This window comes from Pseudophryne corroboree, chromosome 5 (assembly GCF_028390025.1).
Source record: "Pseudophryne corroboree isolate aPseCor3 chromosome 5, aPseCor3.hap2, whole genome shotgun sequence".
Taxonomy (NCBI): Eukaryota; Metazoa; Chordata; class Amphibia; order Anura; family Myobatrachidae; genus Pseudophryne; species Pseudophryne corroboree.
Window position 1 is genome coordinate 111,794,045 of NC_086448.1, and position 25,015 is coordinate 111,819,059.

Genomic DNA, 25,015 nt, shown 5'->3' on the forward strand with positions numbered 1-25,015 from the left:
CTTTGCCGAGCAGCTACTTGGTCAGGGGCAAACACGTTTGCTAAATTCTACAAATTTGATACCCTGGCTGAGGAGGACCTGGAGTTCTCTCATTCGGTGCTGCAGAGTCATCCGCACTCTCCCGCCCGTTTGGGAGCTTTGGTATAATCCCCATGGTCCTTACGGAGTTCCCAGCATCCACTAGGACGTCAGAGAAAATAAGAATTTACTTACCGATAATTCTATTTCTCGTAGTCCGTAGTGGATGCTGGGCGCCCATCCCAAGTGCGGATTGTCTGCAATACTTGTACATAGTTATTGTTACAAAAATCGGGTTATTATTGTTGTGAGCCATCTTTTCAGAGGCTCCTCTGTTATCATGCTGTTAACTGGGTTCAGATCACAGGTTGTACGGTGTGATTGGTGTGGCTGGTATGAGTCTTACCCGGGATTCAATATCCTTCCTTATTGTGTACGCTCGTCCGGGCACAGTATCCTAACTGAGGCTTGGAGGAGGGTCATAGGGGGAGGAGCCAGTGCACACCAGGTAGTCCTAAAGCTTTTACTTTTGTGCCCAGTCTCCTGCGGAGCCGCTATTCCCCATGGTCCTTACGGAGTTCCCAGCATCCACTACGGACTACGAGAAATAGAATTATCGGTAAGTAAATTCTTATTTTTGAAGCCATGTGGTGCCGGGACGGCGACAACCGTAGTTTCCAGAAACAGAAGTGTGTTGCCTTCGGTTTGGGGGAGTACCAAGGCCAGGAGTCTGTCGGAAGATAGAAATTTCCTGGCCTCTTGGTTTGAGTTGTGGCAGCTGGCTTGCGTGACCCAGCCGATGGTGTTTCAGCTGATCCGATACATCTTGGGACTAGCACGGATTGCTATTGCATGCAGGTGGTATCTACTTATACCAGACGCCTCCTGCTGCCATATCAGAGCATTGCTTCTGCTCTCTCCATACACGTCTGAATTAGGCCCAGAATGTGAACACTCCTATTTTAGCCTAACTACAGTAATTGCAGCCTAAGCATAACCCTAAGTTCATGTGCCGACATCCTGACTGTCAACTTTCATAATTTCGACATTCATAGGGCGGATTCAATTCTTTTCACCCCTTTACACCGCTAAACCTGATTACTGTGGGCGCAATATGCGCTATAACGGAGATCATTTTAGAAAGGAAATTGGGCGTGATATATCATTTGAATCTCACCCATAAATTAGAGATGATCTGGGCCTGTGTACAAGTGCAGTAATATGCCAATGGTGCTAACATATTCGCAGATTTTTGTTTGCAGCATGCATACAAATATTTGCAGTTCGGGGTAAGATCGGGTAACGAGGAGTATCAGGGCTGGTGCCGGCGTTTGTATAGTGTCGCACTTATTCACCACTAATTGAATTGCCCCCTATGTCTGAACATGTCAACATTATTGGAATTCTAAGTGTCGGCATGGTGACTATGGGGATCATTCCGAGTTGCTCGCTAGCTAGTTTTAGCAGCCATGCAAACGCTATGCCGTCTCTCACTGGGGAGTGTATTTTAGCTTAGCAGAAGTGCGAACGCTTGTGCAGCCGAGCTCTGCAAAAACAGTTTGTACAGTTTCAGAGTAGCTCTGAACTTACTCGGCGCTTGCAATCACTTCAGCCTATTTGTGTCCGGATTTGACATCATACACCCGCCCAGCCACGCCTGCGTTTTTCAGATACGACTGCGTTTTAGCAAACCTTCCCTGAAAACGGTCAGTTGACACCCAGAAACGCCCCCTTCCTGTCAATCTTCTTGTAGCCGTCAGTGCGAAGAAAAACTTTGCTACAACCTGTGTACAACCACAACGGGCTTTGTACCTGTACGACGCCCGTGCGCATTGCGGCCCATATGCATGCGCAGAAATGCCGATTTTTCACCTGATCGTTGCGCTGCGAAAATCAGCAGCGAGTGATCAACTCAGAATGACCCCCTATAAACCCTACTGTGCACAAAATGTTTGAAAAAGGCAGATTTTAGTTTTAAGGTATCAGAATAAATGACTATTATGCCAGGGGTTGCAACAATAGAACAGTATACTTCTTCCTTTGGGAGGTTCAGTAATTATCTGTTACGCCTGATAAGAATATACAGTTGTGTTTTTGTTGTATTTGAATGCATAATGGCACAGCGATTCGGTGGGTAAAAAAAAAACCTTCAAAGTTTGCCCCATCCTATGCAAATGAGGGGCAGAGCGCGCTGAGAATTATGGTTTAAAGGTATACTTAAGCTCAGTTTGCTATTTTTACTTTACATTTTCCAGAGACATTAATATTCTATTAAAATATCTATTAAATTGATAATACATGTCACCTAAATGAAAAACAAACAAACTGGGAAATAGTTAAACTTTTATATTAGTAATATTTGAATAAACTATTAATATTAAAATGTATAATATTGCATTGTAAGGCTTTCCCAGCTTTTGTAAAGCTTGCTACAGTTTGCCATTGTTTTGTCTGTTTCATCAAAAATATTATCACTCCTAAATTGAAAACTGTATTGTTTATCCATGAGAAGAACATACAGCAAGGTTTGGGCAAATGGTGCCCACGGGGGAGTACATATGACATAAGCAAATACACATATTTCTTTATGTAAAAGAGTATTTGCTAGGTCTAGCAAGCTGGCAAATTCCTGGGACTCAGCCCGACCCTGGTAAAGAGGAGTTTGCCTTCACAGTACGCCACATCCTGGGCTGCTGCGCGTTAACGTGCAATACCTCAGGATGTGCTGCATGTGTGAAAGGGTTATACAGGTTGAGTATCCCTTATCCAAAATGCTTGGGACCAGAGGAATTTTGGATATGGGATTTTTCCGTATTTTGGAATAATTGCATACCATAATCAAATATTATGGTGATGGGACCTAAGTCTAAGCACAGAATGCATTTATGTTTCATATACACCTTATACACACAGCCTGAAGGTCATTTTAGCCAATATTTCTTTATAACTTTGTGCATTAAACAAAGTGTGTGTACATTCAGACAATTCATTTGTTTCATATACACCTTATACACACAGTCTGAAGGTCATTTAATACAATATTTTTAATAACTTTGAGTATTAAACAAAGTTTGTGTACATTGAGCCATCAGAAAACAAAGGTTTCACTATCTCACTCTCATTCAAAAATGTCCGTATTTCGGAATATTCCGTATTTCGGAATATTTGGATATGGGATACTCAACCTGTAATACTGAGTTAATCCCCCTATAAATTCTAATCATGTGTTATCCTCTCTCGCAGCAACTTGGGGTGCGGTATTGGTAACATGGTTGGAATTACCAAACGTTCGTGGGGAGAGATGTAACCCCCATTCCCACCCCACTTGTTCTAGACGCAATGAAGCGATGAACAATTGAATTTTAGCTTTACAATGTCTTAAAGCAGCTATAAATGTTTGTGTAGCTTGTAGTAACGGACCATTCTCTTTTTCCAGGTTGGGCTCACGTGGTATGTGCACTATATATTCCAGAGGTCCAGTTTGCAAATGTTTCTACAATGGAGCCTATTGTGTTACAGTCAGTGCCACATGAAAGATACAATAAGGTAAAAGATCTCTACCTACTACGGTACGGAGGAAGTGTGTGCGATGTCTTACACAGAGATCAGCACGGAGTATGGGGACTGGCAGTGGAGTTGGCACTGGAAAGTGGCATTACTCCTGATCAGTTCAGATAGCAAGAAGCTTTATCATTTAAAAACTGACAGACCTTTATAACGTTAAAGAAAAATGAACAATGTTAAATCAACCTTGTGTGTAAGCCTACCTTTCAGTTTGAGGGGAAAATTGTGGCTCTTTTAATCCAACATGAACCGTGGAGTGGCATTCCCACAATAAAAAATAAAAAAAACTAGTGTTTTTAATTTTTTTTATTTTATTCTGATGCTTTATGTAAGGAGAGTGTTTTTTTATTGTTCACTTTTTTTTTTTAAAGCTGCTTTTAACAATTTCATTTATCATGTGACTATCATGGCAACAGCCATTTCATACATAATAATCACATGCACTCAGTTCAATTACTCGCAAGGCCACCTGCAGCTGTATACCGCACTTACGGTACCTCCGTAACTTGCCATTTATGGATTTGCAGACCCGTAGGGCTGTGTATAAAAATCCATGAGATCAGGGTGAGTTGCGTTGTTGGAGTTTCCATGCTTTTACAAGGGGAAAACTCGCCTCCCTCACCCCACAAACCCCTTGCAGGTAATGGAATTGACCAAATAGCACATTGCCCCCTTCCTACTTCTTCTGCCATAATGTACATGGAGTGAAGGCTCTGATTCCAAGATCAGGTGACACACTCTTCAGGAACAAGCTTGGGTTCTGGTACACAAATGCAGGAGCAGAGATTTTACAAAGGAACAAGTTATGGGAGGACAACCTATCATTATCTATGAGTAAAAAAATAAATAAATAAACTTGTGATTTTCTAACAAAGTATACACCTTAAGTATTTTTGTGCAGATCACTTTTTATGTATGTACTTTTTGGCTGAAGTATGTTTTTACTACTAACCACACAGGCATATTTATCAATCAGTACAGAGCCCTAGTGCCGCCAAAGGCATTCCCATGCTGTTGCCTGAGTAGTCTATATAACAAGATAACGCTGTGATATCTGGGGGTAATTCCAAGTTGATCGCAGCAGGAATTTTGTTTGCAATTGGGTAAAACCATGTGCACTGCAGGGGGGCAGATATAACATGTGCAGAGAGAGTTAGATTTGGGTGGGTTATATTGTTTCTGTGCAGGGTAAATACTGGCTGGTTTATTTTTACACTGCAATTTAGATTTCAGTTTGAACACACCACACCCAGATCTAACTCTCTCTGCACATGTTATATCTGTCCCCCCTGCAGTGCACATGGTTTTGCCCAACTGCTAAAAAATTTGCTGCTGCGATCAACTCGGAATTAGGCCCTCTGTTCTGTTATTACCATCTCAGGATGTCACATTCATTTGTAACACTGCTTTAGTCACAAAATAAAAGGATTTTTTTTTTTTTAGTTAACATTTTAATCTTATTTTTATATAAAAATGTTTTTCTTACATTTTTATTAGCGGAATTGAAACCCAAATCTGGAATCTCAATTCTACTGCACATGCCTCTTCCTTATGTGCACATCTGTAACCACTGGCCTGGCAAAAGGGGGTGTTAACCCTTACTGTTTATTATTTATTTATTAGCAGTTTCTTATATAGCGCAGCATATTCCGTTGCGCTTTACAATTAGAACAACAATTATAGAACAAAACTGGGCAAAGACAGACAGAGGTAGGAAGGCCCTGTTCTGGGACAGTATTGCTGGGTAGGTTAGCATTGGCTCAGCTGCGTCAGTACTTGGCTTTTCTGAAATTGTAGCAAATTATTTATTTTTTCCCCTCTTTCTTTAAAATCTGCAGTAAAGCTTAAAAAAATTAAAAAAATTCAGACTTGTTTTTGTTACAACCCCTGTAATGTTAGGTGTATTAAACTGCAGTAGTTGTGATGTCCCCTTCAATAGCAAATAGGACTTAAAATGTAAGTGTGATGTAAACTGTTGAATCCAATTGGACAATGTATTCATTCACAAATGCCATGTTGTGGGTTAGTGCACATTACCTCTTTTCTACTGTGCTGGCACTTGATCACGATATATACCAGTGCAATAATGCCCCTGGTGGCCAGACTGCAATGGAAAAAAGTAACTAACATATTGGTTTAACTTTATTAATCACTAACTTCTGAACATAGCAACTCTGTGATATTGCAATGTACTCTGGTTACTTACTTAAAGATTAGTATTGCCTGTGAACCATGTGGTCTAACTCAGAGAAGCCACTGAGATATTGGCTCTCCTTAACACGAGTCTTTGCAGTTAGTTAGGGATTTTGAGATGTTCGAACTCTACCATACGATTAGACTAGTACTGTATTTCTTTTTCATCCACTAGGGGTCACTGGAGTACTCTTGGGATATGGACGGCTTCCACCGGAAGAAGGCACTGAATAAATTAATTTTGAGACTACTCCTCCCCTCCATATCCTGCAGCACTTCAGTGTTTTTTCTGTGCTCGACACAGTTAGAAGGCATAGTGGAGCTCGTCCACAAAGTATTGGAATTTTTTCTAAGTTTTTTTTTTCCTTCAATTTCCACGTCCTTTCCCCCCTTCTAACAGGCGTGGGTCAGGGACAGTGGAAGCGGCTGAGTAGCCGTGAGTGTCGGACCTCTCTGTAAAGAGCTCCCTCACTCCACTTGCAGGCTGCCTGCAGGAAAGCTGGACGGAGCTTGGATGAAGGCCCCGTCATAGACTTTTGTCACGGTCCAGGTATGTTGGGTTGGGGCGGTCAGCGCTTGCTGCCGCTCCACTGTTGGGGATTGTTGGGTACTCACCGCTGCCCGGAGCGCGTGTACAGGGGCCGCTTCACGGTCCATGCGGCGCGCTCTCACTCTCCGGCTCCCAGCATCCTAAGAGACCGCTGCTCCCTGCGCAGCAGCAGCGCTGCTTGGCTACACAGACACGCCGCTATGCTGTGTGTGGCGGGCGGGAGCACGTGTGCATAGGCCGCTCCACGGCTCTATGCAGCACGCTCTCTGCTTCCGCCATCCGCCCGCAGCCGAGGAGTTCCGTTGTCCGGGGTCTACAGGCAGGCCGCTCACACGGCCCTTTGCAAAACTTCCACAGGCCCAGACCCGGTGCTGTACACGGAGGTCGTGGGAGTGGGGGGGGAGACTTTAACAGTATTTGGCAGTGTCAAGAAATGCTTAATATGTTTAAATGTTCTCCTGTCTGTTCCAGGTTTCCTATTTTACATCTCGGCTAAGAGTGGTACTAGAGGAATTTTGGGGTCAGTTTTCGTATTTCTGGCAGGCACTGCACTTGCCTAGATATATACCAGGAACTTTGGTGTTATTACTGAGTCGTGCAGTCTGTCTGTGTGGAGTTTGTATTGTCTGTCTTCATAATGAGTAAGACACCAGCAAAATCTAAGAAACATTTGTCATGTCATGTCTGTAAGAGTGTGTTGCCTGATGGATCCACCACATGTACAGCATGTGTTGTTAATACAGCCATAAATACGATTTCCATTCCAGAAGTAAAGCCAGCATCTCAGGACCCGCCATGGGCTTTACTTGCAGATGTATTAGTTGGTTTACAATCAGAACTGGCCGCCTCTCGTGAAGAAAGAGAGGCGGCAAGATCTGAGTTTAAGATGAGACCATTTGAGTTACCTGGGGAGTCTCAAACTGGTCATAAGTCCACCTTGAGTGGAAAAGATAAATTTCCTTTTCCTACTAATTTTCCTGTCTCTGGGATACTAGATCTCACTGAACAGGAGTACGAGGAGGGCGAAATAGAACAACAGTCAGAAGGTGACGACTTTGACAGCCCAGGTATTGACAATCTCATCAGAGCAGTTCGTCAGTCGCTGGAGTTTACGGAAACTGAGGAGCCACTGACGAATGATGAGGTAGTCTTTACTAAACGACAGAGATCTCCGATGTGTTTCCCTATCTCGGAATCTCTTAATAAAATGTTACTGGAGTCACGGAAAAATCCGGACAAACGGTTTTCTATTCCTCGTAGATTTAAATCGAGTTACCCGTTTCCAGAGGCCATGACAGCTACATGGGAGAACCCACCTTTGGTGGATTCATCCGTATCTAAACTTACGAGGAAGTTAACCATACCAGTTCCAACTGCTACTACGCTTAAAGACCCTGCAGATCGTAAAATAGAGGCTATGCTAAGGTCCATGTACACAGCAACTGGAGTGCTGTTAAGACCTGGGTTGGTTGGCATTTGGGTTACTAAAGCTTTAATGGTATGGATAAAAGAGCTCAAATCGGCTCTGCAAGATGATCATCTTATACTTCTCGCGGATCAAATCTGGGAAGCTGCTGAATATCTATGTACAGCTTCTACTGACATCTGTCAGCTTACTTCTCGCCTGTCCTCATCGCTAGTCACAATACGACGAGCACTTTGGCTGCGTTCGTGGCAGGCGGAGACGGAGGTTAAAAAAGGTATAGAGGCATTGCCTTATGATGGCGAGAAACTTTTTGGTCCTGAATTGGACAAATGGATTTCTGAGGCTACTGGAGGGAAGTCTGTTTTTCTTCCATCGCCTACAACTATACCTAAACGGAAATATTCTGGTCCGGCGTTCAAATCCTTTAGAACTCAGCCCTTTCGTGGGCAGGGAGGAGCAGTCACGCCGGGCAGAAGAGGTCGGGGACGTAGTGCCCGACAATCCAATACACGTCGTCAAGACACCAAGACCACTAACAAACCAGTGGCATGACGGGCTCCCAGCCCATCTCGGATCTCCAATTGTGGGAGCACGCCTTCAGAGTTTTCAGGGGGCGTGGCTGCAGACGTCCACAGATGGGTGGATCCGCAATTTAGTATTAGAGGGTTACAAAATAGAGTTCGATTATCTTCCGACAGGAAGATTTTTCACGACAGGACTGCCTGTGTCGGACGACAAGAAAGCAGTTCTGCAGGTTGCCATTCAGTCTCTGCTGAATGCTGCAGTGATAATTCCGGTCCCTGTGCAGGAACAGGGGCAGGGTTATTATTCCAGTCTGTTTCTGGTACCAAAACCAGATGGCTCAGTCAGGCCAATATTGAACCTAAAAGGTCTCAATCATTACGTCACTTACCACAGATTCAAGATGGAATCTCTCAGGTCAGTAATTGCAGGGTTAGAGCCACAGGAATTCATGATTGCACTAGATCTCAAGGATGCGTATTTGCACATTCCGATTTGGCCACCTCACCAGAGTTTCTTAAGGTTTGCGATAAGGCGAGACCATTACCAATTTCAGGCTCTACCGTTTGGCCTCTCATCAGCGCCTCGGGTATTCACCAAGGTAATGTCCGTGATGACAGCTCATCTCAGGTCCCTAGGGGTAATAATTGTTCCGTATTTAGACGATCTACTCATAAAGGCACCGTCTCAACAATTGCTTCTCCAACATGCCTTACTAACGTACAATGTACTAGTTCAGCACGGTTGGATAGTCAGTTTAAAGAAATCACATCTAATTCCGTGTCAACGACTTCAATTCCTAGGGATGATTCTCGATACAGTAAAACAAAGGGTTTACCTGCCACAACAGAAAGTACAGGGCATTCGTCATCTGGTGCAATTAGTGCTCAAGCCACGCACAGTCTCAGTACATTTGTGCATTCGCCTTCTAGGCACAATGGTGGCGGCTTTCGAAGCACTTCAGTTCGGAAGATTTCACTCACGTCCGTTTCAACTGGAGGTGTTAGCACAGTGGTCGGGATCACATCTGCAGCTGCACCACAGGGTGAGGTTGTCACCACAAGTCAGGGTGTCTCTTCTCTGGTGGTTAAAAATACACAATCTATCTGCAGGGAGACGATTCGGCGTCGCGAATTGGATAATTCTGACAACAGACGCAAGTCTCAGAGGTTGGGGAGCTGTAGTTCAGAGTTATCGGCTCCAGGGCCTCTGGGCGGATCACGAAAGATCGCTATCCATAAATGTTCTGGAACTCAGGGCGATTTACAATGCTCTAAGACAAGCGGTGTACATGTTTCGTTTTCAGACTGTTCAGGTGCAGTCAGACAACGCGACGGCAGTCGCATATATAAACAAACAAGGAGGAACGAGAAGCCGCATGGCTATGCGGGAAGTAGCTCGGATCCTCAGATGGGCCGAATATCACCAGGTGATATTATCGGCAGTGTTCATTCCTGGAGTGGACAACTGGGAGGCAGATTTTCTCAGTCGTCGGGATTTTCATCCAGGAGAGTGGGCATTAAATCCAGAAGTATTTCAGATGTTGATCCAGAAGTGGGGTTACCCTCAGGTGGATCTAATGGCATCCCGCCACAATCATCAGGTGTCAAGATATGTGTCCAGAACAAGAGATCCAGGGGCAGTGGCGGTGGATGCTCTCACAGCCACGTGGCCATACAGCCTTGTGTATCTGTTTCCACCGTTTCCGCTGCTCCCGTTGGTGCTAAAACGGATCAAGAGAGGGTTCGTCACAGTCATTCTAATAGCGCCTCATTGGCCTCGGAGGGCTTGGTTCTCGGATCTCCTCGGGTTACTCGCAGACGATCCGTGGCCACTCCCACTACGTCCGGACCTGTTACAACAGGGTCCGTTCCTTTACCCCGATTTAGCGCGGCTGCGTTTGACGGGGTGGCTGTTGAAAAGGCCATCTTAAGGAAAGAGGGCATTCCTGAGTCTGTTATACCAACCATGGTACGAGCTAGGAAGCCGGTTACGGCAGCTCATTATTATAGAATTTGGCGTACTTATATAGGTTGGTGTGAAGCTCGGAAATTTCCGACATCGTCTTTTAAATTATCCCGTCTTTTGTTATTTTTACAAATGGGGTTAGATGGAGGACTACGTCTTTCCACACTAAAGGTGCAGGTATCTGCGTTGTCAATTTATTTTCAAAGGAAATTGGCCTCGTTGCAGTCAATACATACGTTTCTACAGGGTGTAAAGAGGATACAGCCTCCTTTCATTCCACCTACAGCACCATGGGACTTGAATCTGGTTTTAGATTTTTTACAGTCCGATTACTTTGAACCCTTACAACAAGTGGATATTAAATTTCTCACTTGGAAAACGATTTTTCTTTTAGCCTTAGCTTCGGCTAAGCGTGTTTCAGATTTGGGTGCCTTGTCATGCAAGTCACCGTATTTAATTTTTCATGATGACAGAGCGGAACTTCGGACGAATCCCGTTTTTCTACCAAAGGTAGTGTCGTCTTTTCACATCAATCAACCAATAGTAGTTCCTGTGTTAACAGGAGATTCTGGAACGTTGGATGTGGTTCGCGCATTGCGCATCTATGTTTCCCGAACGTCTACTGTGCGTAAGACAGATACGTTGTTTGTTCTCTATGACGCAGCTAAGAGGGGTTGGCCAGCCTCTAAGCAGACCTTATCCAGATGGATCAAACTGACTATACGTCAGGCTTACCTTTATGCTAAGTTACAGCCACCTACTTCAGTAACAGCTCATTCCACACGTTCTGTGGGGACGTCATGGGCAGCGAGTCGTGGGGCTTCTACGACACAGCTTTGCCGTGCGGCTACTTGGTCGTCAGTGCACACGTTTGTGCGCTTTTACAAGTTTGATACGTTCGCGGCAGCAGCATCTAGCTTTGGCCGTTTAGTGTTACAGGTGCCAAACAGCTCTCCCGCCACGGAGGAGACTTTGGTACATCCCAAGAGTACTCCAGTGACCCCTAGTGGATGAAAAAGAAAATAGGATTTTGGTACCTACCAGGTAAATCCTTTTCTTTGAATCCATAGGGGGCACTGGACGCCCACCCAGAGCAGTTTACCTGTTTTAGGAGTCCAGTGGTTCTTATGGTAACACACTTTCACGACTGGTTTAAATTTAACAAGGGTTAATCAGTTATGGTGTCAACTGTTTAGTTGTCTGTTACGTTGTGTCAACTTTATTGTTGTCTGTGAGACTATATGTAATTCTCCTTTTGTCAATCTCTCTATCGATCCTGTTCGGCTCAGTAAAAAACACTGAAGTGCTGCAGGATATGGAGGGGAGGAGTAGTCTCAAAATTAATTTATTCAGTGCCTTCTTCCGGTGGAAGCCGTCCATATCCCAAGAGTACTCCAGTGCCCCCTATGGATTCAAAGAAAAGGATTTACCTGGTAGGTACCAAAATCCTATTTTTCTACTTTAATTTTTTTTTTTTTTTTTTAAAGCTTGCTGAAGACGTCTGATTAACTTTTCTTGAAACCTGTGTGTTTATTTGTATTTATGTTAAGAATATTTCTGTTATTGAGACTATAACAAAAATATTCAAATCAGTCTTCGCAGTTAGACAAACAGAAGCTATGTCACATATTGGCTTGTATTCAGTTACCCGTGAAGAAACATCGGGAGCGAAAAACTCAGATGTTTCTTCAGGTTTTTTTTGTTTTGGGGGAGGGGGCTATCCAATTAGGTCTTCCTGAGGCAGGTGAAACAATGCGGCTTGTGCTGGCTTATCGGGGTTAATTGAATAGCTCCAGGCGATGCAGTTACCTATGATCACTGGTAATTGAATACCGCCCATTGACAGAATTTGCTGTGCTGTAGAGAAAACAATGCCAAATGAATGATTAAAACTGGATATCTGTGTTGACAGTCTCTGATTAATGTGTTACTATTGCTATAATTGCTATTATTATTTTGTGCAAATGCATTTTTTTTTATGTTTATTTTGAGATATAGAAAAATGTATTTTATATCCTATCACAGGCTTTATTTATATTCTATAAGGTGGGGTGGGGGCAATTCTTTGTTCTCCTGATGCCTAGGTTTAGGTGATCGAGGAAATCTAGCGTGTTAACCATCCTTAATTCGCAGATTGCACCCAGAAAAAAAAAATCTGGATCGGCTAGACTGGGTTTTTTTTTTATAATTATTATTTTTTTGCCAATTTCCCGACGGATCATTGGCGGATCAATTTTCCCAGAATGGGGAATCTGCCCGTAGCTGCATGGGCCCCTAATGTCTACAGAGTTAGTTGCAAAAAAAAAAAGCCACATGCCGGCGTCGTATCTACAAATAAATGACAGGGTAGCTATGTATGAAAAGACATAGTGTAGTTAGAGTTATACATTGAACATGTAGTGCACTGTGTAGTAAGGGTTGTAAGGTATGGATTTACATTATTACAACTGCTACAGACTCAGTAGGCAGAACATTATAATTTAGTTAGTCGCTACTGCTGCAGTGTACTGCTGTCTTATGAGACTGGTAATGGATTTGAGGGATCTGTTACAGAACTTTCAATGCTAGTAGGGCATTAGTGGTAATGTCCTGTATTGTAATTGTCGGGCCTAAGAGCTCACATGGTTTGCAGTTATGTTAATCTAATTACACTGCAGAACAGAAATGTGAAATAACTGCTGGAACTGGCAGCAGATCAGCATTGATCATGCGAGGCACAGGCTCCTGTACCTTCCGGAGCTGCTGAGGATTTGCACCGGGGACATTTTATGCTGCTGTTCAAATTTTAGCCTCAGAGGAGTAATCTGACTTGTACAGAACTATCGCAGACCATAAAGTACACTCCTGTTTTGTACTCTGTGTGATAGACACCCCTGTAGTGTGGAATTACAGCGTCTTCCAGTGTAGAAACCAGTTGTGTACACTGAAGATGGACTTAGTGGCAGGATGTTTTATGGTAATTTACACACAACTGTTTCTTCTAGGATTTTTTTTTTTGGGGGGGGGGGGGGGGGGGGGTTTGCTGTATGTATTTTGAGCCTTTAGAGGAACACCTGAAAAAGGAAGCAGAAATTAAATGGTAAAGTCCCTAAGGGCTCGTGCTTATGGGCTATTATAGGGTTGACCAGGCGGTGAGCACAGTTTGGGTGGTCCTGGAAATAGTGATCTTCTAATCCCTATCAGTAGGTCAGTACTGTCAGTGCTCATCTCTGATGAACGCAGCACAACCCACCTATCGCTGTCTGCTCTCACACTGCGTTCCAGTCTGTCTATTCCCACACGTTACACTCCTACCAACGCACTGGAGCACAAGTAGAAACTGTACATGCTTTTGTACGCATGTTTCTCTGCCTTTTCTACATCCACACACATGCTCTCCATGTGCTCCCTGTTCAGGATGAACATAAAGGAACATATAGGGCTTAATGTAATAGCCTGCGAGAAGCCGGTGGTGTCGGACTTTGTGCGAGACTGCCCGTATTTTTAAAGTGGCAATCATTTACTAGGCCAAATCAACCTGGCTTTGCCTTTTAAATGATTGCCGCTTTAAAAATACGGGCACCTCCGGCTTCTCGCAGGCTTTTACGTTTAGCCCATAGTCTCTGTATAAATAGTGTTAGTATGTATTCTGTGCTTTTGTAATAATAATTGTTATATACATATGTTCTGATCATTTGTAGTGTAATCCATCCATATTATAATACAATGTATAATAATTGAATGAGAACAGTGGCAAAGCTTGGAGACTTGAGCATAAAACCTGGTAGAATGCTTCGTCACTGGGGACGTAGTTATGTGACAGGCGGTCAGGAGACCACAGGTCACAATACCAACGGATACATCTCGATCCCTCTTAATCCCGAGAGTCTGCATGCTGACTAGCAGGGACTATTCCCACTCATGTAAGGGGCTTCGTTGCACTCCCAAACCCCCGCCGGCACTCTGCTGTCCGCTGGGATCCCCAGTGCCGGTAAGGAATACCCAACCTTTACACCGGTTTCCTATAGCCAATCCAGGTAGCACATTGTGAGTTGACTATAATCATTAGACTGTAGAATATGAATTCACTGGGGTCATTCATAGCAGCCATTTTGTGTACTGTGCTCAAATTCATTAGAATGCAGCGTTTTTAATTTACTAGAACATGGGGCTTTCACAGAGGCCCAGAATTTAGCTCCGCCTACAGAATGACTGTTGGTGACAGATGCACTTGAAAGTTTATTTTAACTTTTTTTATTTTATTTCAGTGAATGTTAAGGAAATTGTATGATCAGCAGTCATTCAGTATGGCACAGCTAGCTGGTGTCTGTTTGTATTGACATATGAGATCACTGGTAGCTTCTTTATTACTTGGAGATTTATAAAGTTGTAGCTTCATAAAGAACAAATTATGCTAACGTAATATAGAATAGATCAGTTTGATGTGTGATGAGCATGTTGTTTTTTTTATTTTTATTTTTTAATGTGTGCGATGTGATCATGTGCGTGAGGCCCATCATTTTAGTAAATCCGCTCTATAAATACTTCACGGATATATTTAATGACTTTTTGATGTACACTGCTGTCTCAGTGCTAGTCATGGAATTTCCACCTTCAGATTTCTTTTGATGTACTGGTTTGGTTGCACCCGTCTGCAATATTTACTAGATACATTACTTTAGCCTCCCTTTTCTAGATCTTGTCTGAGCTTTCAATGTCGTTATCAGCAAGCAGAATTATTTCTTTTCAGATTGCGTATTGGTGGAGAGCAAGAAATAAGAACTAGGCGTTTAGTAAATGTTTGCAGGTTGTATGTACAGGCCAAACATTCATCTGAAGTTGTAAAACCCTCTAGTGCGCCAGGCTCTTGCTGCATCACGGAGTTGGCACTGGTTCATAAATCGTCGGCAGAGCGCAGCAGATTTCTTAGCTGGTAAGGAGATTGCACCTGGAGGACTTCTCTGTATTACGGCTAATTAACATAGCGGGCACAACATTTCCTAACTCAAATGGAGCAGGAGACAAGATGAGCAGGAATAAAACCAAGTAACCTGACCATAATGCTCTTGTCATAGCCTGCACGTATCGTGTCCTCTGTATATAAAAGTAATGGGAAAGTCTCTAACATCTGCATTGTCCATCCGTCATTGTGTAATTGGCATTAGTTACATATTCTCAGAGCAGTTTCCCCAGTGCCCATCAGCGGCACTAGGAATAGAGAATGGGGGAAGGGGTGTGTGTGCCATATTTGACAGCAGAGATCGCATCTCCGTGAGCTGCAGCAGGATTAAAGCCTGGGGTTAGTTGTGGCTCCTTTATTTGACAGCAGAGGTACCAAAAGCGCCAATTACGTAGAGTTAATTGCAGTCCCCATTTCTATCACTCATGCATTCAGCACCCTGAGATTTGTGTGCTATTTTTTTTTTTTAGATTAGCCATAACTCTCATTGTTCTGTGTGTACAGTATGTATGTATTTTAATTCTTAGTGTAAAATGTGTTCTACAAAGAAAATGTATTTTATAGATACATTTAGAGGAGTGTTATAAAAGATATTGAGATTCCATATGGGAGACCTGACCCGATGTGTCAAATCAAGGCCTGCCAGGCTCATATGACAAAGACCTTGATGTATTATTCTTCTTCAGTGAGTGTTTGTGTGACCCTGCATTACCATAATAAATGCATTGTACACTGCTGTCGCTATTCAGATTGGTGGTATGGTGTGAGCTGGTGAAGGTGTAAAACGTACAAGGGAGGGGATTGTATAAAGCCCTATTAGTACCCTCCCTTAATCAACTATTTGTTTCATTATTGCCTGTCCTGGATTACCTTTCCTGTGAGTGATTGGGACAAAACACTGTAGAACCCCCCCCCCCTTTCTTTTAAAATGAAAAATATCCTACATTTCCCATTGATCTAGTCACCACATAATTTTGAGGGCATCACATATGGGCTTATTGCATGAAAGACTCCAGGATCTTGTCTTAAAGCCGTTTATTAAAATTCCTTATGTTGCAGCCACTGTTTCTCGGATCTCATATTATTACTGCTAATCTGACGCTGGACTAGACAGCAACAGGAAATGAGGGAATCTGGACTGTAGACGCGGAAGAGCATTTGCTCCCCTTTGATGTGTGCAAGAATATGCATGGATTGTCATTGACAAATAAACCTGGCCAGATCACCAGCACAGGCTTCAGACACAAATAATTTACCTCCCCACAAATAGACCTGGGGACCTTGCAAAGGGAAACCGAACAAAAGGGGCGAGGGGAAATTCTATTAACCCTTAAATGGTTCAGCACTATACAAGAGCGTTTTATTTTCCGGAGGATGGTAACCTATTTACGGACCAGCTCGGCCATATGGTGGTGTGAATATATTCACTTTTGTAAAGGGAATTTTCATGCTTATGTGGTGATTTTCCACTTATCTCATTATACATCCTGCAGAGATGGTTAATACGCTGTGCTCTGTCTACTTATTAAAAATCAATCATCTAATAATATATACAATATAAAAATGGTGACACGTTTTGAATAGCTAACAAGTAATATAGTTTTTTATGATCTTATTTCATGTTGCAGAAAACAAAGCAAAATAATTGTAGAATGGAAATAAGTTCATGGCGTTCTTGATTGTTTAATATTGGCGGCAATAAGTAGTTACATAGCTGACATTCCACATGTACTTGGTGTTCTGTTTGGTGTCCTGCTTGTTTTTCTGTGGTCAGCACAGGGCCTGTAAAGACAGGTTTTTGTACATGTGCCTAAAGCTTTCATCACACTTTCTTTTTTTTTTGTATTTTAGTTTAGTTTTTTCTTGTAGGATGTTAAAATGCAAGTATACACGTTGCATTAGATTTCTACCTGAATTGTTTTATGCGTTTACATGTGCTTACAAGTACATATAATGTCTATTTTTGTTTCGTTTTTTACAATTGATGTGTTCGTTTGGCAACAGTTATCTTGTTACAGCCAAACGCATAGAGAAATGTTACTGTTTGAATTTTTGTTTTTTCAACACATCTAAAATTGAGATGAATGTATGTTAATTCACATCAGGCACATTAAAATGGAACAAACCTCCCCCCACTGCAGTGCAAGTTGAATGCAGGATAAAACGAACGCACCTTAAATGCACAGTACAGATGATGTACTGGTTAGTATTACTGCCTCACAGAACTGAGGTCCTGGGTTTGATTCCCACCACTGCCCTAACTGTGTGGAGCTTGTATATTCTCCCTGTGCTTGCGTGTTTCCCCTTCGGGTATTCCTCACTATCCCAAAATATACAAGTAGGTAAATTGTCTCCCAACAGAAAAATAAATAAAAATTAACCCTATGCATGTTTTTGTGTTTAGGGCAGACTAGATGGCCCAAGTGGTTCTTATCTGCCGTCAAATTCTGTTTCTATGTAACTTTGAATCCCCTATTGAATACAGCGTAAACATGGGATTTTCTGTTTGTGGTTTGTGTAATAGGATTGTTGATTGAAGGTTGAGTGTTTCATTCATTGTGTTTTTTTTATGTATGATTATATGAAGGTATGTAATGGTCCTGTTGTTAGTGAGTTAATGGTCCCCCCCCCAGTGTTTCCAGGACGACTATTTGCAATGTACACAATACGTGTCAGTAGTTACAGGGTTGTATGAAGATTCTCCTGGCTGCATGTATACATTGCATCTGCTTACCTTTGTTATACAAGGGAGCACACCTTGACTGAGTAAAATTGTGGCAAGTGTAAGGTAAAGCCATTTAATTGAAAGAGCCCACTGTAGAGGAATCCTTCATTTCCCCCATTTCAAGTCAGGCCAAGTGCTACCATTTACACACAAACGTGGGAAAGTCTGTAACACAGATTTGGGGCATACAAGTGATTTCTGTCTCATAAAGGGCTAGACCTAGCCTAGAGGCCTCGAAAGGGGAAGGCTGCATGGAAGCCAGGGCTACAATGAAGGCAGAGACCTGTGTAAAGCTACCCTGCCAAGCATCATTGCCTTCATCGGCGGCCAAGGGGTTAAATCCTTTCTGGACAGTGAAACCTGTAGTAGGCCGGAGGTGTCCTCTTCCCGTGGGAATGCAGCACTCTTTGCCCCCTTAGCATGGCTCAGAACCAACCTAACAACTGAACTTCCAAATCACTGGCTTCAGTGCTCACTTCCTTACAGCCGCTTCAGTTGACTGGCTCGGAGGATTTATTTATTGTAAGCAGTTTTGTCTTCACATGAGCGGGAACCCACAATATTTCATTGTTTCAAATAACTAGAAATCTAGTTTCTTATTGTCCCAATCCTCTCTCTAAGCAGATTTGAGTGTTGAAACAGCAGGAGACTTTTCCACTGCTCCAGTGGCTATAGAACGGTGTAAAAATAAAGTATGCAAAACAATATCCCACAAACTCCATTGTCATAATTTGCATAATTATCATTTACAAAAAAATCCATGCATTATGACTCGTGTGTGTATATGTATGTATATACAGTATAGGCCTGCAATGCTATACCTTTAAATTGGGACACTTATGAATAATCCAGGTTCTGTGCCTGTCTGACTTTAAGCCTGCATTTCACCTGGTTTTACCCAGCTAGAAAACCTGTGTAATAAACGAGCTTTCCAGTCTAAGGGGATAGTATGGTGTGTGTGCATATATGTGTGTGTGTGTGTGTGTGTGTGTGTGTATATATGTGTTATATATTATAATATAATTATTTTTTTAAACTAAATATATGCAAGAGGGGGGATACCTTTTTCTCCTATTGCACTGATCAAGTATAGAACACATGACAGTCTCGGCTTGCTCTTTTCAGGGCCTTCCTGGCTTAGTACTTCCTGCTGTTTCTCTGATTGCTTTTAATACCCATCCCCCTCTAGCTTGTTATCACTTAGAGGCTACACATGACACTACTCACCTCCTACCTTCCCCCCACATCCTCCATTATGTGCACTGAATTCTAAAGTCACACTGGCTCCTTAACCCTTGTGTGCACACACTCCTCACCAGTAATGTACGATTTATCACACGTGGACTGCGCTAAATTGCAATCCTCCAAGGCATAAGCACTTACGAGCGGTCCCGCTTCATGTTGTACGGGTATGTATATCTTTGGTAATGTGCACTAGTCCCTTTCTCCATATTATATAGGGGGGCACAGAATCATACTTCCAGCCAAACTGTGGAGTGCATTGAACTACATGTGTTTTTTGTCCTGTGTTCTAAGCTTGCATTATAAAAATGTAACTCTATTCTTTCCTATTTACCGTGATAGAGACATAAAAATATTGTTAAGCGCTGTTACAATAACTTTATAATATTTTATATATTAACAGCTGTTTTATACAGAATAAGGTGATATGTACTTTACCACAGGTTACTAGGAGATTACACACATTGGTTACAGTACATTTACATACACAAATGGAAATTTGGAAATTCAGCTGTAGTTCGTGCAGTGTGCTTAAAATATTGTGTGTGACTAGCACGCTCCTGATCATATTCCATACATCTAATTCCTATGTTCTCCCTACAGTAGATACTGTAAGTTTATTATACCACTTTCACGTCGCAAATCCAGGTCGGACCCGGCTTTTGAACCTGCATCCGAGCAGCCTCAGACCCTTTCAGATTGCAGTTTTAACCTTGGTTAACCCAGGTCACCCATGTTAAACACTGTGATGTGATTTAAAATGGACTTTTCTGGCTCACATTGATGAGGTTTGAAAGGAAATAAAAGGAGGGGCTAGGGACTGCTCTGAGCAAACTCATACACAGCCAATCATCACCTTTCTCTGAGACCTGGGTCGCGGGTCAGAGGCTTTCACACTGCACAGCGACCCGGGTTCGACCCGTGTTTTAACCCTTCTTTTCTCTATCGTCCTAAGTGGATGCTGGGGTTCCTGAAAGGACCATGGGGAATAGCGGCTCCGCAGGAGACAGGGCACAAAAAAGTAAAGCTTTACTAGGTCAGGTGGTGTGCACTGGCTCCTCCCCCTATGACCCTCCTCCAGACTCCAGTTAGATTTTGTGCCCGAACGAGAAGGGTGCAATCTAGGTGGCTCTCCTAAAGAGCTGCTTAGAGAAAGTTTAGTTTAGGTTTTTTTCTTTACAGTGAGTCCTGCTGGCAACAGGATCACTGCAACGTGGGACTTAGGGGGAAAGTAGTAAACTCACCTGCATGCAGAGTGGATTTGCTGCTTGGCTACTGGACACCATTAGCTCCAGAGGGATCGAACACAGGCCCAGCCGTGGAGTCCGGTCCCGGAGCCGCGCCGCCGACCCCCTTGCAGATGCTGAAGCGTGAAGAGGTCCGGAAACCGGCGGCTGAAGACTCCTCAGTCTTCATAAGGTAGCGCACAGCACTGCAGCTGTGCGCCATTTTCCTCTCAGCACACTTCACTGGGCAGTCACTGAGGGTGCAGAGCGCTGGGGGGGGGCGCTCTGAGAGGCAAATATAAACCTTATACAAGGCTAAAAATACCTCACATATAGCCCATAGGGGCTATATGGAGATATTTAACCCCTGCCTGACTGGAAAAATAGCGGGAGAAGAACCCGCCGAAAAAGGGGCGGGGCCTATCTCCTCAGCACACGGCGCCATTTTCTGTCACAGCTCCGCTGGTCAGAACGGCTCCCAGGTCTCTCCCCTGCACTGCACTACAGAAACAGGGTAAAACAGAGAGGGGGGGCACATTAATGGCTATATATATATATATATTAAAGCAGCTATAAGGGAGCACTTAATATAAGGATATCCCTTGTATATATAGCGCTTTGTGGTGTGTGCTGGCAGACTCTCCCTCTGTCTCCCCAAAAGGGCTAGTGGGTCCTGTCTTCATTAGAGCATTCCCTGTGAGTTTGCGGTGTGTGTCGGTACGTGGTGTCGACATGTATGAGGACGATATTGGTGTGGAGGCGGAGCAATTGCCAAATATGCAGATGTCACCCCCCAGGGGGTCGACACCAGAATGGATGCCTTTATTTGTGGAATTACGTGATGGTTTATCTTCCCTTAAACAGTCAGTTGAGGACATGAGGCGGCCGGACAATCAATTAATGCCTGTCCAGGCGCCTCAAACACCGTCAGGGGCTGTAAAACGCCCTTTGCCTCAGTCGGTCGACACAGACCCAGACACGGGCACTGATTCCAGTGACGACGGTAGAAATTCAAACGTATTTTCCAGTAGGGCCACACGTTATATGATTTTGGCAATGAAGGAGACGTTACATTTAGCTGATACTACAGATACCGTAAAACAGGGTATTATGTATGGTGTGAAAAAACTACAAACAGTTTTTCCTGAATCAGAAGAATTAAATGACGTGTGTGATGAAGCGTGGGTTGCTCCTGATAAAAAGTTGATAATTTCAAAAAAGTTATTGGCATTATACCCTTTCCCGCCAGAGGTTAGGGCGCGCTGGGAAACACCCCCTAAGGTGGACAAGGCGCTCACACGCTTATCCAAACAAGTGGCGTTACCCTCTCCTGAGACGGCCGCACTTAAGGATCCATCAGATAGAAAGATGGAAGTTATTCAAAAGAATATATACACACATGCAGGTGTTATACTACGACCAGCTATAGCAACTGCCTGGATGTGCAGTGCTGGAGTAGTTTGGTCAGAATCCCTGATTGAAAATATTGATACCCTAGATAGGGACAATGTTTTACTGTCGTTAGAACAAATAAAGGATGCATTTATCTATATGCGTGATGCACAGAGGGATATTTGCACACTGGCATCTCGGGTGAGTGCTATGTCCATTTCAGCCAGAAGAGCCTTATGGACACGACAGTGGACAGGCGATGCGGATTCAAAACGTCACATGGAGGTTTTGCCGTATAAAGGGGAGGAGTTATTTGGAGTTGGTCTATCAGACTTGGTGGCCACGGCTACTGCCGGGAAATCCACTTTTTTACCTCAAGTCACTCCCCAACAGAGAAAGGCACCGACCTTTCAACCGCAGCCTTTTCGCTCCTACAAAAATAAGAGAGCAAAGGGCTTGTCGTACCTGCCACGAGGCAGAGGAAGAGGGAAGAGACACCAACAGGCAGCTCCTTCCCAGGAACAGAAGCCCTCCCCGGCTCCTGCAAAAACCTCAGCATGACGCTGGGGCCTCTCAAGCGGACTCGGGGACAGTGGGGGGCCGTCTCAAAAATTACAGCGCGCAGTGGGCTCACTCGCAGGTAGACCCCTGGATCCTGCAGATAATATCTCAGGGGTACAGGTTGGAATTAGAGACGGATCCTCCTCATCGTTTCCTGAAGTCTGCCTTACCAACCGTCTCTTCCGAAAGGGAGAGGGTGTTGGAAGCCATTCACAAGCTGTACGCTCAGCAGGTGATAGTCAAAGTACCCCTATTACAACAAGGAAAGGGGTATTATTCCACTCTATTTGTGGTACCGAAGCCGGATGGCTCGGTAAGGCCTATTCTAAATCTGAAGTCCTTGAACCTCTACATAAAAAAGTTCAAGTTCAAGATGGAGTCACTCAGAGCAGTGATAGCGAACCTGGAAGAAGGGGACTTTATGGTATCCTTGGACATCAAGGATGCGTATCTACACGTTCCGATTTACCCCGCACACCAGGGGTACCTCAGGTTCATTGTTCAAAACTGTCACTATCAGTTTCAGACGCTGCCGTTCGGATTGCCCACGGCGCCTCGGGTCTTTACCAAGGTAATGGCCGAGATGATGATTCTTCTTCGAAGAAAAGGCGTATTAGTTATCCCATACTTGGACGATCTCCTAATAAGGGCAAGGTCCAGAGAACAGCTGGAGACAGCTTTAGCACTATCTCAAGAGGTGCTAAGACAACACGGGTGGATTCTGAATATTCCAAAATCCCATTTAATCCCGACAACTCGTCTGCTGTTCCTAGGAATGATTCTGGACACGGTTCAGAAAAAGGTTTTCCTTCCAGAGGAAAAGCCAAGGAGTTATCCGATCTGGTCAGGAACCTCCTAAAACCAGGAAAAGTGTCAGTACATCAATGCACAAGAGTCCTGGGAAAAATGGTGGCTTCTTACGAAGCAATTCCATTCGGCAGATTCCATGCAAGAATATTCCAAAGGGATCTGTTGGACAAATGGTCAGGGTCGCATCTGCAGATGCACCTGCGAATAACCCTGTCACCAAAGACAAGGGTGTCACTTCTGTGGTGGTTGCAGAAGGCTCACCTATTAGAAGGCCGCAGATTCGGCATTCAGGATTGGATCCTGGTGACCACGGACGCCAGCCTGAGAGGCTGGGGAGCAGTCACACAAGGAAGAAACTTCCAGGGAGTATGGACGAGTCTGGAAAAGTCTCTTCACATAAACATTCTGGAACTAAGAGCAATCTACAATGCTCTAAGCCAGGCGGAACTTCTCCTGCAAGGAAAGCCGGTGTTGATTCAGTCGGACAACATCACGGCGGTCGCCCATGTAAACAGGCAGGGCGGCACAAGAAGCAGGAGTGCAATGGCAGAAGCTGCCAAGATTCTTCGCTGGGCGGAGAATCACGTGATAGCACTGTCAGCAGTGTTCATCCCGGGCGTGGACAACTGGGAAGCAGACTTCCTCAGCAGACACGATCTTCATCCGGGAGAGTGGGGTCTACATCCAGAAGTCTTCAACATGTTAATAGACCGTTGGGAAAGACCAATTGTAGACATGATGGCGTCTCGCCTCAACAAGAAACTGGACAAATATTGCGCCAGGTCAAGAGATCCACAGGCAATAGCTGTGGACGCACTGGTAACTCCTTGGGTGTACCAGTCAGTGTATGTGTTTCCTCCTCTGCCGCTCATACCAAAGGTATTGAAGATCATACGGCAAAGAAGAGTAAGAACAATACTAGTGGTTCCGGATTGGCCGAGAAGGACTTGGTATCCGGAACTTCAAGAGATGCTCACGGACGAACCGTGGCCTCTACCTCTGAGAAGGGACCTGCTACAGCAGGGTCCCTGTCTTTTTCATGACTTACCGCGGCTGCGTTTGACGGCATGGCGGTTGAACGCCAGATCCTAAAAGGGAAAGGCATTCCAGAAGAAGTCATTCCTACCTTGATTAAGGCACGGAAGGAAGTCACCGTGAAACATTATCACCGCATTTGGCGAAAATATGTAGCGTGGTGCGAGGATCGGAGGGTTCCGACGGAGGAATTCCAACTGGGTCGTTTCCTACATTTCCTGCAATCAGGATTATCTATGGGTCTCAAATTGGGATCCATTAAGGTTCAAATTTCGGCCCTGTCAATATTCTTCCAAAAAGAATTGGCCTCTGTCCCTGAGGTCCAGACTTTTGTCAAGGGAGTACTGCATATACAGCCTCCTGTGGTGCCTCCGGTGGCACCGTGGGATCTAAATGTAGTTTTAGATTTCCTCAAATCCCATTGGTTTGAACCATTGAAAAAGGTGGATTTGAAATATCTCACATTGAAAGTGACTATGTTACTAGCCCTGGCCTCTGCCAGGAGAGTATCTGAATTGGCGGCTTTATCTTATAAAAGTCCTTATCTAATCTTCCATTCGGATAGGGCAGAACTGCGGACTCGTCCGCATTTTCTCCCTAAAGTGGTATCAGCATTTCATCTGAACCAACCTATTGTGGTGCCTGCGGCCACTAGCGACTTGGAGGACTCCAAGTTGTTGGACGTTGTCAGAGCCTTAAAAATATACATTGCAAGGACGGCTGGAGTCAGAAAATCTGACTCGCTGTTTATATTGTATGCACCCAACAAGTTGGGCGCACCTGCTTCTAAGCAGTCGATTGCTCGTTGGATTTGTAACACAATTCAACTTGCACATTCTGTGGC

At 44.0% G+C, this 25,015-nt stretch overlaps 1 protein-coding gene across 8 annotated transcripts in view; it reads left to right on the forward strand.

Moving 5' to 3' along the window:
• MLLT10 (MLLT10 histone lysine methyltransferase DOT1L cofactor) overlaps positions 1 to 25,015 on the forward strand; it is a 385,956-nt gene that overhangs the window by 99,343 nt on the left and 261,598 nt on the right. For 7 of the 8 annotated variants that reach the window (XM_063921568.1, XM_063921569.1, XM_063921575.1 and 4 more), the window contains one exon: positions 3,455 to 3,564. The exons of the other annotated variant lie outside the window; for it this stretch is intronic. In XM_063921568.1, the coding sequence (XP_063777638.1) occupies positions 3,455 to 3,564 (110 nt within the window). The remainder of the gene's footprint in view (positions 1 to 3,454; positions 3,565 to 25,015) is intronic. 8 annotated transcript variants of the gene reach the window in all.